The 19,065-nt window shown below is 45.7% G+C and overlaps 1 protein-coding gene across 5 annotated transcripts in view; it reads right to left on the reverse strand.

The window, feature by feature from the left end:
- SLC37A2 (solute carrier family 37 member 2) overlaps positions 1 to 19,065 on the reverse strand; it is a 58,891-nt gene that overhangs the window by 37,021 nt on the left and 2,805 nt on the right. For all 5 annotated transcript variants that reach the window (XR_014163353.1, XM_081890995.1, XM_081890996.1 and 2 more), the window contains exon 2: positions 1,779 to 1,860. Coding sequence is in view for 4 of the 5 variants with exons in the window: in XM_081890995.1 (XP_081747121.1) it covers positions 1,779 to 1,860 (82 nt within the window). In the remaining variant the exon portion in view is untranslated. The remainder of the gene's footprint in view (positions 1 to 1,778; positions 1,861 to 19,065) is intronic.

A 19,065-nucleotide genomic window follows, 5' to 3' on the forward strand; every position in this document is an offset into this window, starting at 1 on the left:
TACACTAAAATGTCACATATTAAAAACTTCCCTGAACAGGGCTGCCTTCAGATGTCTTCTGAATGTCAGGTAGTTGTTTATCGCTTTGACATCTGATGGGAGGGCGTTCCACAGGGCGGGCGCCACTACCGAGAAGGCCCTCTGCCTGGTTCCCTGTAACTTGGCCTCTCGCAGTGAGGGAACCGCCAGAAGGCCCTCAGAGCTGGACCTCAGTGTATGTACTTACTTAAGACATTTCTATACCGCCTAATTATACACATTTCTAAGAGGTGTACATAGAAACAATCGGCAGGAAATGGAACAATTGAAAAATCACCATAAAACCATGCTGCACTAGCTGTAGCCTTCAGAATGTCTTTAACAGCAGCCCTGCCCAATGCAGTAGTCAGATGGGAGGTCACCAGAGTATGGACAATTGAGGCCAGGAATAGCCCTAGCTAAGCAGCCTAAACTGGGCTTAAGCACTCCTACCTACAAAAGCCACTCAAGATTCTAGGGGCAAGTTGGAATCCAGGAGGTCGCTGAGACTCTTTTTTTAATTAATTTATTATTTATACCCCACCCATCCGGCTGAGTTTCCCCAGCCACTCTGGGCGGCTCCCAATCGAGTATTAAAAACAATACAGCATTAAATATTAAAAACGTCCCTAAACAGGGCTGCCTTCAGATGTCTTTTAAAGATAGGATAGCTGCTTATTTCCTTCACATGTGAAGGAAGGGCGTTCCACAGGGCGGGTGCCACTACCAAGAAGGTTCCCTGTAACCTCACTTCTCGCAGTGAGGGAACCGCCAGAAGGCCCTCGGAGCTGGACCTCAGTGTCCGGACTGAACGATGGGGGTGGAGACGCTCCTTCAGGTATACAGGACCGAGACCATTTAGGGCTTTAAAGGTCAGCACCAATGCTTTGAATTGTGCTCGGAAATGTACTCTGAACCTGTTCAAAGGGAATGAAACCCCTCTCATGACAGGAAATGGGAGCCAACTCCTAGGGGATGTGGTCCCTTTGGACCACCAATAAAATATTTGAGGGGGCATTGCCATTCAAACAGCATGGGATCAGCAATTGGGATCAAATTTGGGAAACTAATAAAAACTAATATATAAAAAGGGACAGGCCATACACCAAATTCCCAGGCATGGTGGTTTCATACAGCACCATCAGTACAGATGCAATTTTAAAGGGCACAAGAGAACAGGTCCCTGCCCCCCGGGGCTTACAATCTAGAAAACATTACGGGGATACACCAGAGGAACAGGAGGGAAGTGGAAGAAGGGGCGAGCTCAAATATCCTGCTTACAGCTGAAGCCAGTGAATGTTTACTTGGAAGTGGATCTCACTAAAATTCAATGGGGCTTCTTCCCATGGAAACCTGCATGCCCCCCCTTGTGTCCAAAGATACATAGCTGTCAAGCGTCCCTTATTTGGCAGGACAGTCCCTTATCCCAGTGCCATGTCCCGCTGCTGTCTCTTATTGATGATGTCCCTTAAATAAGCTACTGAAGGTAATGGAGCCCTTTCTGTGTCGAGCTGTGCTTTGTCAACAACAAATTGTTGCTGGTTTTTGTGTTGAATATATGCTATATGGTAATTTATGGACCTAATAGGTATCTAAAGCCATTTGCACGCAACAAAATATGTATGTTATCAAAGTAATTGTTGAACCCTTATTTTGGCTGCTGATCCCTTATTTTTGAGGCGGCTGGTCCCTTATTTTCAAATCTGTAAGTTGACAGCTATGAAGATAGCCCCTCACCCCTGGGGACCGATGCTACGTACCTTTACTATACTGATGGGCTTCCGTGAGAGATGGAAAGTGGTATAACACAGGAACGTCAACACAAGAATTAATCCCCGGTACCTAGAAAAGAAGACACAAATGAAAGATAGAGCAAACAGCGAGAAAGATTGAAAACAGTGATAAGATTTAACTGTTATCTCGGAAGGCTGACGGCTGAAGTCTCACCAGCTTGCTTGAGCAGTCTGCAGAAAAATAAATGTCAACCACATCCTCTGGGTGGAAGAGAACCAAAGCTGGGAGGTCATTTTACTCCCCGTTTAAGCTACAGAAACTGGTATGCTTTAACTCTACATTCAAGGGCACCATGTATCAAAAGAAAACCCTACCGCTTATTTCATTATTATTAAAATTATATTCTGCCTTTCTTCCCAAAAGAGCCCAGGGCAGCAAATGGCATGTGGTGATAATACAAACAGGGACGCGGGTGGCGCTGTGGGTTAAACCACAGAGCCTAGGACTTGCCGATCAGAAGGTCGGCAGTTCGAATCCCCACCACGGGGTGAGCTCCTGTTGCTTGGTCCCTGCTCTTGCCAACCTAGCAGTTCAAAAGCACGTCAAAGTGCAAGTAGATAAATAGGTACCGCTCCGGCAGGAAGGTAAACAGTGTTTCCGTGCGCTGCTCTGGTTCGCCAGAAGTGGCTTAGTCATGCTGGCTACATGACCTGGAAGCTGTACGCCGGCTCCCTCGGCCAATAAAGCGAGATGAACGCAGCAACCCCAAAGTCGGCCACGACTAGACCTAATAGTCAGGGGTCCCTTTACCTTTAATAATACAAACATATTTAAAACAATTCCAGTGCAGGTGCAGACTGAGAACAATTTCAACTTAATGAAAGGCTGTGTGAAAAAGTTATTCAAGCAGGTACTGAAAAGTCTGGTGCCTAACTCTGGGGAAGGCATTCGAAAGGACAGATGCTACAACCCTAAAAAGTCTGTTGTTTTGTTGTTACAACCATCACTGAATGGTGCACTACTAAGTACGATAGGGCAGGCTCTTGACTCAAAGAGCTTAATGGCATATAAGCCAAAGGCTACGTGAAAAAGATCACATGACCACATGGAAAAGATCACATGATCTACTACTACTGCAAAAATAAGGGCCACCTTTCCTGCTCGCTTTGCTCGCCAACCCCAGGTACCACCTTCCCTTTACACCTTAGCAAATCCCCTTCCCCACCCCTTTACAACTTGCCAAACTGCAGCGTGACAACATCCTTACAATTTTATTATATCATTAGTAACAGAATTCCAGCACTACAGAGGGTGAAAATAGCTCAATTTCTACCCAGAAGACAACTTTAAAATATGAAGGGTTTCCAGGTTAAGATGTAAGTTTCCTTCTTCCCAAACAGTTCAATCAGATTTCCAAAAACAGGCACCTAGTATTAATCCTTTACAATTAAACCAACAGTACTAAATGCATTTTATAAAAACCAGGGGATTGTTTTTTCTCTTTTGATATATAGACTATATGCATGTTTATCATCCACTTGGGTTGCAACCCTGCACACTTGCATAGGAATAGGCCCTGCCAAACTCAGCAAAATTTACTTCTGAGTAAATGCCGAGGAAGGCATAGTTTGTGAAAGCCAGTCAGAAAGTGGGCAGAGAAAGGAGGTTCTAGCAGGGGAGCGCAGCTATCGTATACCCTTGACCGAAGAACGGTACACTCCTTCTATCTGGGATGGTCGTCCTCTTCCACCGAGCGCGCAGCTTCGGGAGGGACGCACATGGAGCGGTGAGGGAGGAAGGGGACCCCCGCCTAGCCAGCCAGATCAGCTGAATCAACCCTGGCGATCAATGGGGTGACAGATGTCGCAGCCAGATTGCCCTCACCTTTGGTGGACCTGCCCAAAGATTAAAGCCTTCTGGGAAATGATCTATAATGAAATCAAGAAGGTCCTCAAATGGACTTTTCCTAAGAAACCTGAGGCTTTTCTCCTGGGCATGGTTGGCCAATTGGTGCCAAAGAAGGACAGAACCTTTTTTATGTACGCTACCACAGCAGCAAGAATTCTTCTGGCAAAGTATTGGAAGATGCAAGAACTACCTACTCTGGAAGAATGGCAGACGAAGGTGACAGACTTCATGGGACTAGCAGAGATGACCGGCAGAATCCGAGACCAGGGGAAAGAGACAGTGGAAGAGGACTGGAAGAAGTTTAAATTATATCTTAAAAACTGTTGTAAAATTGAGGAGTGTTGAGATGTCAAGGGGTAAGAAGTAGAGAAATACAGCTCTAAATATTAAGTTTAAAGAAAATTTAATGAAAGGGAACTAATAGATAAACTGATTAAAGGGTTGCTAAACAACTTTGGAATAAGGATGCAGCGAAAGGGAGGTACGGGGAAGTCAGTATATGTTTAAAGTGATGTATGTCTTTGTTTTGTAATGTGTTTGTCTTTTATTATGTGTTGGAAAAATTAATAAAAAATTTTATTAAAAAAAAAGAAAGAAAGTGGGCAGAGAATTTACATCATCCGTTACCATGGAAGAAGAAGAAGAAGAAGAAGAAGAAGAAGAAGAAGAAGAAGAAGAAGAAGAAGAAGAAGAAGAAGAAGAGGAGTTTGGATTTGATATCCTGCTTTATCACTACCCAAAGGAGTCTCATAGCGGCTAACATTCTCCTTTCCCTTCCTCCCCCACAACAAACACCCTGTGAGGTGAGTGGGGCTGAGAGACTTCAGAGAAGTGTGGCTAGCCCAAGGTCACCCAGCAGCTGCACGTGGAGGAGCGGAGACGCAAACCCGGTTCCCCAGATTACAAGTCTACCGCTCTTAACCACTACACCACACTGGCTCTTTGCATGCCGCAAAGTCCCTCCAGCCTCTGATCTTCTTCACCTTCAAGAGGTGAAACAGAGGCTGGAATAAATTGAGCAAGAGCCAGAAAGGTCACCTGACTCATCCTTTTTATGTCATCCTCGAAGAGCTGGCGGCATAAATCATTGCATCCTTTTTATCATTGCAGGTTGCAGTCCACTCTTCTGTTGTGTAAAGCCAAGGCCAGTTTGTACCTGCACCTTCACTTCTGGCTGACATCAGGACAGGAGTTTCTTCCCCATCCCCAGAAGAGACAATGCTGGAGTTGGTAAACCAATGGTTCCTATTCAGTATAAGGAAGGCATGTCCAAAATCCATTTTGGGGGCCTAATCCGGCCCGCTGGTTGGTTTAATCCAGCCCCTGTGGCAGTTTATTTCCAGGGGGTAAAATCCAAAAAATATCTCAACAACATCAACCCTAAAAAAAACTCAACAACTTTGGAGTAAAATCATAAATCATAAAAAGCTCAAAAACTTCAATCCTAAAAAAAAGGTCAACAACTTTGATTGGCCTCATAGCCCTTCACTTCATCAAATCTGGCCCTCTTTGAAAAAAGTTTGGACACCACTGGTAAGGCATGGATAGGCAAACTAAGGCCTGGGGGCCGGTCCAGCCCAATTGCTTTCTAAATCCGGCCCGTTGATGGTCCGGGCATCTGCGCATTTTTACATGAGTAGAATGTCAAAATGCATCTCTGGGTTATTTGTGGGGCATAGGAATTCGTTCATATAGTCTGGCCCCCCACAAAGTCTGAGGGACAGTGGACCGGCCCCCTGCTGAAAAAGTTTGCTGACCCCTGGTTTAAGGGATGGCACTGTAGCTCAGTACCAGCCCTGTATTAGATATGTTTAGAGCGGCTCAGTCAGTAGAACATGAGTCTCTTAATTTCAGGGTCGTAGGTTCAATCTCTGCACTGGGCAAAAGTTTCCTGGATTGCAGGGGGTTAGACTAGATGGCCCTCGGGGTCCCTTCCAATTCTACAATTCTGTGATTCTATCCTAGCACTAGGGCTAAATGGATAAAGAGGCTGGCCTGGGACAAAGCAGTTTCCTAAGACATTTCCAAGTAAACTGTATTGAATCCGCAATATGTGAATGATACCCAGCTCTACCTCTCTTTCAAATCAGAACCAGTGAAGGTGGTGAAGGTCCTGTGTGAGAGTCTGGAGGCGGTTGGAGGATGGATGGTGGCTAACAGGTTGAGGTTGAATCCTGACAAGACAGAAGTACTGTTCTTGGGGGACAGGGGGCAGGCGGGTGTGGAGGACTCCCTGGTCCCTGGGGTAACTGTGCCTCTGAAGGACTAGGAGCACAGCCTGGGTGTCATTCTGGACTCACAGCTGCCCAAGGAGGCACAGGTCAATTGTGTGTCCAGGGCAGCTGTTTACCAGCTCCATCTGGCATGCAGGCTGAGACCCTACCTGCCTACAGACTGTCTTGCCAGAGTGGTGCATGCTCTAGTTATCTCTCGCTTGGATTACTGCAATGCACTCTACGTGGGGCTACCTTTGAAGGTGACCTGGAAACTACAACTAATTCAGAATGTGGCAGCTACACTGGTGACTGGGAGCAGCCGCCGAGACTACATAACACTGGTCTTGAAAGATCTACATTGGCTCCCAGTACGTTTCCGAGCACAATTCAAAGTGTTGATGCTGACATTTAAAGGCCTAAACGGCCTCGGCCCAGTATACCTGAAGGAGCGTCCACCCCCGTCGTCCAGCCCAGACACTGAGGTCCAGCGCTGAGGCCTTCTGGCGGTTCCCTCACTGAGAGAAGCCAAGTTACAGGGAACCAAGCAGAGAGCCTTTTTGATAGTTGCGCCCGCCCTGTGGAATGCCCTCCCACCAGATGTCAAAGAGAAGAACAACTACCAGACTTTTAGAAGACATCTGAAAGCAGCCCTGTTTAGGGAAGCTTTTAATGTTTAACAGACCACTGTATTTTAATACTTTGTTAAAGCGGCCCAGGGTGGCTGGGGAAACCCAGCCAGATGTGCGGGGTATAAATAATAAATTGTTGTTGTGTTGTTGTTGTTGTTATTGTTAATCCATGCAATTGGTTCTGGCCATCACCCCAGTGATGTAGCCACAACACCCGGAAATTAGAACCTATTCCAGCCTTTTACAAAAAATAAAAATAAAAATATTTTTACTCAAAACACTCCTGCTTGAAAACGACCCCAGCAAATATTCCAAAGGTCTCGTTCATATTTTCAGACGGCAGCTTCCTCCACCTTCCTGGGCATTTCCCCCTTATCTGCAACCTTTTTTTCCAGTGATCAAGATATTGTCATCCTTACAGGTAGACTTCTGAGATCCAGGAAGTTCCACTGCAGATTTGCTAACATCGTTCTGCAAGGGTCAAATGTGTTTTCCTTTGGGGCCCCCGCCTGCATGGGGAAATTCCCTTCTGCTTTTAGGATGTAGGAATCGGGGGCTGTCCAGTATCAGCCACGCCAGCAGAACCTCCCTGCTTTGTCTTGTGGTTTCCTGCAAGAGGGCAGGACAATGTTTTGCATCAAAACACTTCCTTGACTGCTGCTTCCAAGCATTTTATGCAGCACTTAAGAAAACTGCTCAGGAACTGTCCCAGTAATCGAGGTCACCCCTGAGGATGGAAAATACCGTACCAAGGGAAGCAGAGGCTTACTGGTGTTTTGTAATCGTTGCCTACAGAATATTGGCCAAGTGCAGGTGGAGGCACAACTGAGACACTCCCAACAACAACCAAAAGCCACTGTTTTCAAAGCAGATCTCTACAAAGAGGCCCCAATATGCTATTAATCCAAAACCTTGGCTCTCTCTGCCTTTTCTCTGTTTGGATTATATCTTCCTTAGACAAAGTGTTTGCCTCCTTTGCTGATGGTTCTTCCTATACAGAATATTCCCCCAAATGGTCCTACTCAGAGAAGCAAAGATGATGATGATGATAATTTATTATTTATACCCCGCCCACCTGGCTGGGTTTCCCCAGCCACTCTGGGTGGCTTCCAACAGAACACTAAAATACAATAACCTATTAAACATTAAAAGCTTCCCTAAGCAGGGCTGCCTGTTCTCACTATTTAGACCTCACTATTTATAGATCTCACCATTTATAGATTTCACTATATTTATAGAGAGATTTATAGATCTCACTATTTATAAATCTTACTATTTAGTTCCCATAGCAACACATCACCTATATTTGCATGGCAATGGAGTGTTGCAGGCCATGCCCTCCAATCTAACTATATATACATACATAGTAAAGGTAAAGGGATCCTTGACCATTAGGTCCAGTTGTGGCCGACTCTGGGGTTGCGGCGCTCATCTCGCTTTATTGGCCAAGGGAGCCGGCGTACAGCTTCTGGGTCATGTGGCCACCATGACTAAGCCACTTCTGGCGAACCAGAGCAGCGCACGGAAATGCCGTTTACCTTCCCACCAGAGCGGTACCTATTTATCTACTTACACTCTGACGTGCTTTCGAACTGCTAGGTTGGCAGGAGCAGGGACCGAGCAACGGGAGCTCACCCCGTCGCGGGGATTTGAACCGCCGACCTTTTGATCGGCAAGTCCTAGGCTCTGTGGTTTAACCCACAGCGCCACCCACGTCCCAATATACATATATATGTAAGTAAATTTTGATTTAGCTGCCTAAAACTCTGGAGACCTGCTGCCAATCACTGTGGAAAATACTGACCTAGATGGACCAATGATCCAAATCATTATCAGGAAGCTCCCTATGTTCCCATTTAAACAGATCATTACATAGAACCTTGAGGGCTAGAATCTTCCTTTCGGGAAAGGAATCAAAGCTCAGTGCAAGCAAAAAGTCCTGTTTTTTAATCCCCAGCATTTCCAAGTAGGAATGGGAGATGCCGCTGCCTGGAATCCTGGAGAGCTGCTGCCAGTCCGTGTAGGCAATACTGATGGGCTCATGATCTGACTCCGTACGGCAGCTTCCTATGTAGCTGAGTTCAATTGGATTTGTTCCTAGTTAAGCTGCTAAAGGAATGAGGTGGGAAGTGAAGAATTTGAGCTGCAGGTGTAAGAAAATATTAGACATAGTCAGCCAGCCTGTGGTTGCTGCTGGTTCCTTTTTTGTTAATGGAAATAACATCGGCATATTTCCATTCTCCAAAGTAAGTGAGTAGCAATGGGGAAAAGCATGTTTTCATAATCACATGGGATCAGCGGTGGAAACTCAACCATGTGAGGACAGCTCTACTCAGCCTGCGGTGAGGAGGAGAAGCCACAGACTCACTCATTTTGCCTTTCAAGGAAAGAGGGATCTCAGCAACTCAGCTCAAGAGAGGCAGCCTGATCAGGGAAGCTAAGCAAAGATCAGGGAAGGGGAAGCAAAGAACTACACAGGATCGGGAGGAACGGTTAGTACAAAGGTGGTATGTCCTTCACCAGATTCTGTAACAAATGCCTTCAAAGTGGAAAGGACAGGAGCTTTCATTCATTCACTGAAGCTGAATGTTTGGAGATCTAGATCAGACAGAAGGAAGGGCTTCTTCACATAGTGATGACTACTAACTTGGGCAGTGGGTTGGCTACATTCATGGACTGCAAGGTTCCCAACGCCTCCAGGTCTATATAATAGCTCCGGCATCAAAAGCAGTGTGACTCTGAATACCAGTCTTTCTTGTGTTCTTCCTTCCAATAGATATCTGGCCAGCCATTGTGAGAACAGAAGGCCAGACCAGATAAGTCCTTGCTATGATCCAGTGGGAGTCTTCTTAGGTTCTCATGAAGTCAAAATAAAGCAGTACCTACATAATCTGCTTAATAATAATAATAATAATAATAAATTCTTTATACCCCGCCCATCTGGCTGGGTTTCCCCAGCCACTCTGGGCAGCTTCCAACTGAATATTAAAAACAATACAGCATCAGACATTAAAAACTTCCCTAAACAGGGCCTCCTTCAGTTGTCTTTTAAAAGTAAAATAGTTGTTTATTGCCTTGACATTGCTGGGAGAGTGTTCTACAGGGCGGGTGCCACTACCGAGAAGGCCCTCTGCCTGGTTCCCTGTAACTTGGCTTCTCGCAGTGATGGAACCGCCAGAAGGCCCTTGGCGCTGGACCTCAGTGTCTGGGCTGGATGATGGGGGTGGAGACGCTCCTTCAGGTATACAGGACCGAGGCCGTTTAGGCCTTTAAAGGTCAGCACCAACTTTGAATTGTGCTCAGAAACATTCTAGGAGCCAGTGTGGCGTAAGTGGTTAGGGTGTTGGACTAGGGCAGGCTTCCTCAGACTTGGCCCTCCAGATGTTTTGAGACTACAATTCCCATCATCCCTGACCACTGGTCCTGTTAGCTAGGGATCATGGGAGCTGTAGGCCAAAAACATCTGGAGGGCCGAGTTTGAGGAAGCCTGGACTAGGGCCTGGGAGAGCGAGGTTCGAATCCCCACTCAGCTATGAAGCTCATTTGGAGTCAGTCGCCTTTGCTTAGCCTAACCTACCTCACAGTGTATCCTTGTTCCGGTCCTGTCTATCCTAGACACAATAGACTGTGTGGCAATTGTTGACAAAGCTAGACTCCCTGCATGCTGCTATTTCATCCTCCTCAGGAAGTAATGAAACTACTTCTTTTTTTTCCCTCCTTTCTTTTCACGGCCAGTTTTACTTCTGCTTTAAAATTAGCCAAAACAGAACAGGCAGAAAGGAGCTGAAAGAGACAGAAAAAGAGAAGCAACGAAGAGCAGGAGAATATTGTTATTGCTCTGGTTTTATCTTCTGATTTTATCCTGTTAACTTTCATGAAACCCGTGGGTATAGGGCGGTATAAAAATTAAAAATTAAAAATTAAAAATTAAAAATTAAAAATTAAAAATTAAAAATTAAAAATTAAAAAAAATTAACTTTTTACAATATGGTTTGTTTATATAAAGCCCCCCCCCAAAAAAAAAATTAGAGTACATAGCAGCAGCAAGTGTCAAGGTTGGGTTGGAGCTGCTTACCTGACCTCCTGGCTGCTAACCAGGAGGGGGATAGGTGATTTGGCCGTGAGACCTGCCTAGTCTCTAGAAACATTAGAGGAGCCCATCTGGGCTTCCTGCTAGTGCATTTACACTGCTCCCAGTAAGTAGCTGCAACTCACCTGCCAGAAGGCCAGGTAAGCACCTCCTCCCCACCATCAAAGGATGGTAAAAAAGTACTGTACAATAAATGTGACCAGCCAAAATTACATAAAGCAGCGCAATCAGCAAACACCCACAAGACATTCTTGTTCTCACAACACAGAGGCCGCTTTGTAGCATTCAGTCTCTTGTTGGGAAGCCGCATTTACTCACATCAGTACCCCACCCCCACCCCCAATCTCTCACCTAGGAGCCTACTAGCCCATCCAAAGCTAACTGCCCTCATAAACCCCAATGGAGGGCATGTAGTTGGTGGTGTGTTAGCCAGAGCATCTGGGTATCACCAGCGCTAATACGCCCAAGAACCTCACCAAAAATGCTGGAGAGGATGCACCTCCGCAGACACATACCTCCACATGTGGTGGCAGTGTCCCAAAATCCAACTCTCCTGGGCAGCAATCATACAAGAAATATGCAAAATACTGCTTCTTCTAATTAGCTAAATTAACATTGAAAATTAGACAACAGGGCGATGAAACATTTCAAAAAGAATGGGAAAAATTTATGTTGTATATATCATAATGTGAAATACAAAGAAATTTACCGGATAATAAAAATAATAAGAAGCAAAATGTATAACATAACTAATGTAACTAATAGTAGTTGCGAATGAATATAGATAGACAACAAGAATTGTGTAAATACAAGGATTTATTTGTATACAAATACTCTATGGACAAATATGGAAGAACAATAATATGCAAAATGGATAAAAACAATGCGAAAATGTCCGATGCGATACAAAAAAGCCAGAAGAAGGAAGGAGGGAAGTCAGCTCTCAAGAGCAAGTAGAAATGTAAAATGTGTGTGTGGAGTATGTAACTGAAAACCAATAAAGATTATTTTTTAAAAAAGAAGGAAATGCGCAAAATAACGAAGCAAGTATAAACCGCAAGGGAGCAACCTCCTCTGTTTGGCATCACCCCCAACAGGACTGTACATTGGCAAGGTGAGGAGGGATGTTTCATGATAAATGTGATGCTATAACATCATGCTCAGCTACAGTTAGGTTCACAGCACTCTTCTAAGCTGTTACAGCGACAGCTGGACAGGAAATACAGCTGAAGCTCAGCCGCACACCCCCACCCCCCATGATAACTCAGCTTTGAAACAGCCCATGCAGGGCTGCACTGGATTGGTCTACTTAGCATTTATTATAAAAATAGCAATTACTCTACACACCCCTTGCTTTCCTAGGAAGATGCTTCTGCCCACTGGTTCGTGTAGCTCAGCACATTACCCTGCCCAGCAGTGGTTCTCGCGGTCTTTAGGTCTTCCTCTTCCCTCCTTGGAGATGCCGCTGGCTAAACATTGCAAACCGTGCCCTCTGGCACTGAGCAATGTGCTCCTTCCTTCCTTCCTTCCATGCTAGAGGCTGACCAGGACTTGACATTTCCCTGTGCTTATCAAGCATCTACATAGAGATGGGCGGGGAGCATCAGAACAAGTAAGATAAGCAGAAGAAAGCATGCTTAATCCAATGGTTGAAAGCGTGGGAGGAAAAAGGTACAGTGTGATCCGCTCTAAGGAACATTCCTGCACATCCTTGTCAGTCACACTACCTGCTTTCCCCCATCACCACCCAACTATAAAGACTTATCCATCGTATTTGTTTTTCTCTAACTGCATGTTGGACTGCTGACCTTACAGGGAACCAGATGTGAGCAATAAGTAGGAGGAGACAGACACACACACACACAGAGTTTGGAGCAGTGATGGGGAACTTGTGGTCCTCCAGATGTTGCTGGGCTCCAGTTCCTTGGCCAATGATGGCTGGGGCTGATGGGAGTGGGAGATGTACAACATCTGGAGAAACACAGGTTCCCTGTTCCTGTGTCAGAGCCTTCCTTGGAAAGGGACTCCCCGCATACATTCAGAGGCTAACAAATCGCTGGGGATTAAGGCAGAGCAGTACGTCTGTGGATGTTTAACCAAGAAGCGTCACAGATGCTGATAGTCAAAGGGGAGTGACGTGGGAAAAGCTCTTTTTTTTACAGAAAGGCATTCCTACTGGTATAATCTTAATATTTATGACCAGATAAAGGTTTCATTTTTTAAATAATAAATTTTCAGAGTAGTTTTTACAGTTATAACAAAAATTACTGATTTGGTTATATTATTAGAAATACATAGACAGATAATTATGAAATTAGTGTGAGGTTTAATAAGCTAACTTTATATTTGGACAACTTTTCTGCTGTACTTTATTGGAAGGAGAAAAATAATCATTTCCTTAATAACAATTTTAACAATTTATTTAACTAAAACAATAACATTATAGCATATGTATCCATGTTTGTTAACTGATGCGGTTAAACATTTTTTTAAAAAAAACAAAAACAAAAAACCATTAGACTGATTTTCAGCACACAAGTAAAACTTAAAACAAATCCTTATTTCCTGATGGCCTTTGGACTATAATGTAACTTAAATAGAAAACTATCTTTAGAAATATATTTTCCTCCAAAAGCATTTTATTTTAAAAATTCAATTTAAATTTAAAAAAGTGATTTAAATTTAAAAAATTGATTTAAATTTTATCCACCCTGCCCTCAGCTCACTTCTGCACTCACAAAATATTCCTCTTCTCCTCCAGCATCATTTGCAAAAATCATGATGTATAACATAATTCCACCCCGCCCCCAATGCTTCTTGATTGCGACTCATCAAGAGCCCAACTTCAGTAAGAACATGGAAACTTATCCAGTTATGACTATTTCTTTGGAAGCCTGTGATTCAGTGAGGCGCCATCTATGGAAATGGCTTCATCAGACACTGAGCTACAGGTAGGGGTGGGGGAGAAATCTGATTCAGTTCACATTTAAATGGGAACCTATCTAAATGGCCTGCGGACCTCCAGATGTCAGGGAACTTGCATCAGCCCCAGCCAACAAGGTGGTCAGTGGTCAGGGATGATGGGAGCTGCAGCCTGGAGGGCCACAAAAGAAGAAGAAGAAGAAGAATTTGGATTTGATATCCCGCTTTATCACTACCCTAAGGAGTCTCAAAAAAGGGACGTGGGTGGCGCTGTGGGTTAAAACACAGAGCCTAGGGCTTGCCAATCAGAAGGTCGGCAGTTCAAATCCCCGTGACAGGGTGAGCTCCCGTTGCTCGGTTCCTGCTCCTGCCAACCTAGCAGTTCGAAAGCTCGTCAAAGTGCAAGTAGATAAATAGGTACCACTCCGGCGGGAAGATAAGCAATGTTTCTGTGTGCTGCTCTGGTTCGCCAGAAGTGGCTTAGTCATGCTGGCCACATGACCTGGAAGCTGTACGCCGGCTCCCAAGGCCAGTAAAGCAAGATGAGCGCCGCAACCCCAGAGTCATCCGAGACTGGACCTGGATCCGAGAAAGTCAGGGGTCCCTTTACGCTTTAACTTTAAGGAGTCTCAAAGCGGCTAACATTCTCCTTTCCCTTCCTCCCCCACAACAAACACTCTGTGAGGTGAGTGAGGCTGAGAGACTTCAGAAAAGTGTGACTAGCCCAAGGTCACCCAGCAGCTGCATGTGGAGGAGCAGGGATGTGAACCCAGTTCACCAGATTACAAGACTACCATTCTTAACCACTACACCACCCCTGGTTTAAACAAACAAAATAAACAAGTTTTCCTAACAGAAACACTTTCCCCAAGCTCCTGTGAGCCACAGTATGGGGTTGGTTGGTTTGTAAAACAACAACCTAGGTACAGCTAATATGAGCTTCAGAGGAGGAGGAAATCAAAGTGAGGACTATCACAGGGAGAGTTAATCTCCACTCCTCTAGCAGCAAATCCCCAAATCCAATGCCCCCTCTTCCAAGTCCTGGAGGTTGCTTTTAAAGAAAAGAGAAGCCACTGCAGATCTAATGATGGACCAACCCCAACATCACGTCTAGTTTAGGCACAATGTTCTTAGGACCTTGCGTGAAGAGGTCTGTTATCAGCAGGTGCCTTATAAAGTCATCCCCGGATGACAGGTTGCACCTACCAAGCCACAAACCCTCTCCTGTACACAACGAAACCTCTTGTGTACCCAGCTGCTAAAAGGAAGGAGGCCTGTCCTCTATTGTGCCTGCTTCCTTATAGGTAGTGGCATAATTAGGCTCATAATTAGGCAGATGCGTGGGCTCTTAAGCAACCAAGCTAACTGCGTCACACTCAAGGCTTCCCTCCCTCTAATTAGGGCAGTAGGTTAATGGGAAGATGCAAAGCAGGTCAGGTCTCCAAGGAGCCAAAGCCCAGGATAATTGAGATGATCTGGACTGGGGAAAGCAAAGGTGGCCATACATGATAAACAGAAGAGAAATAGAGCCAGGCTAGTCGGTCACCAAGGGACGCGGGTGGCGCTGTGGGTTAAACAACAGAGCATAGGACTTGCCGATCAGAAGGTCGGTGGTTCAAATCCCCGCGACGGGGTAACCTCCCGTTGCTCAGTCCCTGCTCCTGCCAACCTAGCAGTTCAAAAGCACACAGTACAAGTAGATAAATAGGTACCACTCTGGCGGGAAGGTAAACAGCATTTCCGTGCACTGCTCTGGTTCACCAGAAGCGGCTTAGTCATGCTGGCCACATGACCCAGAAGCTGTACGCTGGCTCCCTCAGCCAATAAGCGAGATGAGCACTGCAACCCCAGAATCGTCTGCGACTGGACCTTACGGTCAGGGGTCCCTTTACCTTTAGTCGGTCACCAAAGCTACTGGTCCATTTCATTCCTCCGCATTAAAGTAAGTTCTTTATTTCTCATGTACAATTGGAGAAATCCTCTGGTGGTGTACCCAACTCTGAGCACCCATTGCCTATCTGAGCCTTTGTCCAGCTGCTTCAAAACAGAGAGGGGAAACGTTATTTCAGTCCAAGTGCCAAAGGGCATTGGCAGGAGGAGCTGGAGGCAAATGTGGGCAGACCAATGCATGTATTTTTTTACCTTTGTGCAGTAGTGTAGTTCACACACACACACACACACACACACACACCCCACACACACACCTCCCTGTCCTCCGTGCAGAGCAAGAGGCAATATGGGGGTTAAGAACACATTCCAGCCAGGCCAACACATTGGGGATGCAATGAAGGCTTTGCCCTGAAGGCTGCGCTCGGTCCCTGGATCTGAATCCCATCACCACCGCTTTAAAATGAACCAACTGGGATTCTGAAATGAAGGAGCGGCAGAGAAGGAGGAGAGTGGCCGGCCACCATGTGTACAGGCAAAGAATGCCGGAAGGAAATAAAATCTTGGAAAGCACTGCTTGGCAAGGAAGAGGTCATGGCAGAAAACATCTGCAAGATGATCTCCATTACCTGAGGGGAGGAATGTGTGTGTTTGTGTGCATGTGTTAATAATGCATTTGGACTTTGTGGAATTCTGTGTTTGTCAGTTCTCTGCCAGTCTGCCTTTAGACATCAGAATAAAGCAAACAGTGGCTACTGGGCATGATGGCAATGTGCTCTTTCCAGGACTGGGGGGGGGGGGGTGAACCATGCTTCTGAATAACCACAGTAGAATCCAACCAAAAGGTTAAGGTCAAGGACCCCTGGATGGTTAGATCCAGTCAAAGCTGACTATGGGGTTGTGGCGCTCATCTCGCTTTCACGCCGAGGGAGCTGGCGTTTGTCCACAGACAGCTTTCCGGGTCATGTGGCCAGCATGACTAAACCGCTTCTGGCACAACAGAACACCGTGACAGAAAACAGAGCGCACAGAAGCACCATTTACCTTCCCACCGCAGTGGTACCTATTTATCTACTTGCACTGGCATGCTTTCGAACTGCTAGGTTGGCAGGAGCTGGGACAAAGCAACGGGAGCTCGCCCTGTCGCAGGGATTCGAACCGCCAATCTTCTGATTGGCAAGTCCAAGAGGCTCAGAGGTTTAGACCACAGCGCCACCCGCATACTTCCAAGTACTTCCCTTAGCAGAAGGATTCCCACTGGCATGATGGAGAATGGAACTTCCTCTCTCTCTCTCCTTCCTCTCTGCACACCATCTCCAAAGCTGCTCTAGAGGGGTAGGGTGTAACCCCAAAACAGATTTAAGGGGTGCAGGGGAAGGGAAGTCTTGTTGCAGAGACAAAAGTTATTGCACCAGCCAAACTCCTTTTCTTGGCTACTGCCCTCAACTGCTGGGGAGCACTAGCAGAGCTCTCGTGTCCTGCTCCTAGTCTTTGTATAAATGTCTGGTTGGCCACTATAGAAAACAGAACCCTGAGCTAAATGGGCTTTTGGTCTGATGCAAGAGGCCTCTTCTCACATTTTTTAATTTAACATGCCTTTGGCCTAGCTAGTTTTGTTTTAGTTGTCTTCTTCAGGATTTTGTTTTTGTTTTTCTTACTTCTAGAATTTTTGCTTGAATTGCATTTTTTCCCCTTTTCTTCTCAAGAGTTGCCTTCCTTCATATAAGCTTGATTGGCAATTTCACTCACCATTGGAGGCCCTGCGAAAGATTTCTCTGCTGCCAGAACCATGGCGGGAGAAGCACCCAAGATTTGGAATAGCTTTACTTTTGCAAAAGCAGCAAAGAATAATTTACTTAAGGGAGTCGTTGACTGATACTCCCTCTTAATATGATTGTTTCTACCAACGCCTTTTTTTAAAAAACAATCATTTAGTCTTGGTGAGGGAAGAGCAACGAGAGCTTACCCCGTCAGGGGGGATTTGAACTGCCGACCTTCCGATCAACAAGCCCGAGAGGCTCAGTGGTTTAGACCACAGTGCCACCTGCATCCCCTCACAAGCCAGGATGAATCTGCTCTGCCTCCACAGTCAGAGAGAGGCAGGGATGCTTCTGAATGCCAGTTGCTGAGAGTCACAAGATGGGAGAGGGCTCTTGTCCTTGAGTCCTGCAGGCATCTGGTTGGCGACTGTGATGAAGAATGCCAGATTAGATGGGTCCCTAGCCTGACCCAACAAGCTCCTCTTATATTCTTACTAACTTGAAGACTGCTGGAATCAAGCACAAGTATAGTTCAGGGCATGGGCAGCTGCTTTTACATTGATGAACAAGAGGGGAAAGAGGGCACTGATTTCCATAAAACCTGCACATGCTAATATAGATGCAAATTTAAAGGTAAAGGGACCCCTGACCATTAGGTCCAGTTGTAGACGACTCTGGGGTTGCGGCGCTCATCTCGCTTTATTGGCCGAGGGAGCCGGGGTACAGCTTCCGGGTCATGTGGCCAGCATGACTAAGCCGCTTCTGGCGAACCAGAGCAGCGCACGGAAATGCCGTTTACCTTCCCGCCAGAATGGTACCTATTTATCTACTTGCACTTTGATGTGCTTTCGAACTGCTAGGTTGGCAGGCTCTGGGACCGAACAACGGGAACTCACCCCGTCGCGGGGATTCGAACCGCCAACCTTCTGATCGGCAAGCCCTAGGCTCTGTGGTTTAGACCACAGTGCCACCCGCGTCCCTTTTAGATGCAAATTTAGAGAGGAATAATCTGAATCGAAAAGGAGGGGAGGCTGGGATTAGGTATCCATGTTTCTGCTTAGTCTGGTGTCCAGCTGCTGATTGTGGATGGGCAATTTAAAGGGCCTGTCCTCCTTGCGATGTGTTATCTTTAAACCAGATGAGGACCTGATGACAATTCAAATAGAGGACTTCCCTCTAACAGCCCTTCAGATAAAGGTAAAGGACTATCCTCTGTAAGGTAGGGCACAGGGCCACCCCAACTGGGGTGCTAGCATTTGAAAGCAACACCGGTACAACTTGCTCTCTTGCAGTTTAGCGTGCAAAAACACCCCACAGAAAAACAGTGTCTGGTATGGAATGGATGGAGTCGGGTATGTGTAACCTGCAGATATTCGTTCACAAATGCAAGTTACTGCTTTGACCCTGCAACCATCAAGAAATGAATATCCATGTAGAAATTACTGTAGAAGAAAGTTACATACTTACAAAAATACAAAACCCCAAAAGGATGCAAAATGCCTCGGCTAGTCCCAAAGTGTTCTGCTTGTGTATATTCACTGGAATATTCATTTTGTAAAACGGCGCTGCAGTGAGATGACCTGATTACTGAACAATGGCATGCAGAAACCTGTGGGGGTGGAACTATTCAGTGTTGCAAACACACGACTGAAAACTGAATCATGTGGGTCACACAGTGTAGCAATTGGACCTCAAAAGATCGAAGTGTAATTTCTGTTCGGAAATGTCTGCAACTGCTTCCCAAGAAAGGCTTGGAGTAATTAAACTGAGATTTAGATAGTCTCTTGCAGGTGATGTGATATCCTCTTAAGATTAAGTGAAGCCAGGTAAACACAAGAGCCTCTTCCAGTCCCATACAATCAGCCTGAACTTATTTTCCTTTCAACACCTGCGTGAGCGAG

Source organism: Podarcis melisellensis (assembly GCF_964234715.1).
Source record: "Podarcis melisellensis genome assembly, chromosome: 15".
Taxonomy (NCBI): domain Eukaryota; kingdom Metazoa; phylum Chordata; class Lepidosauria; order Squamata; family Lacertidae; genus Podarcis; species Podarcis melisellensis.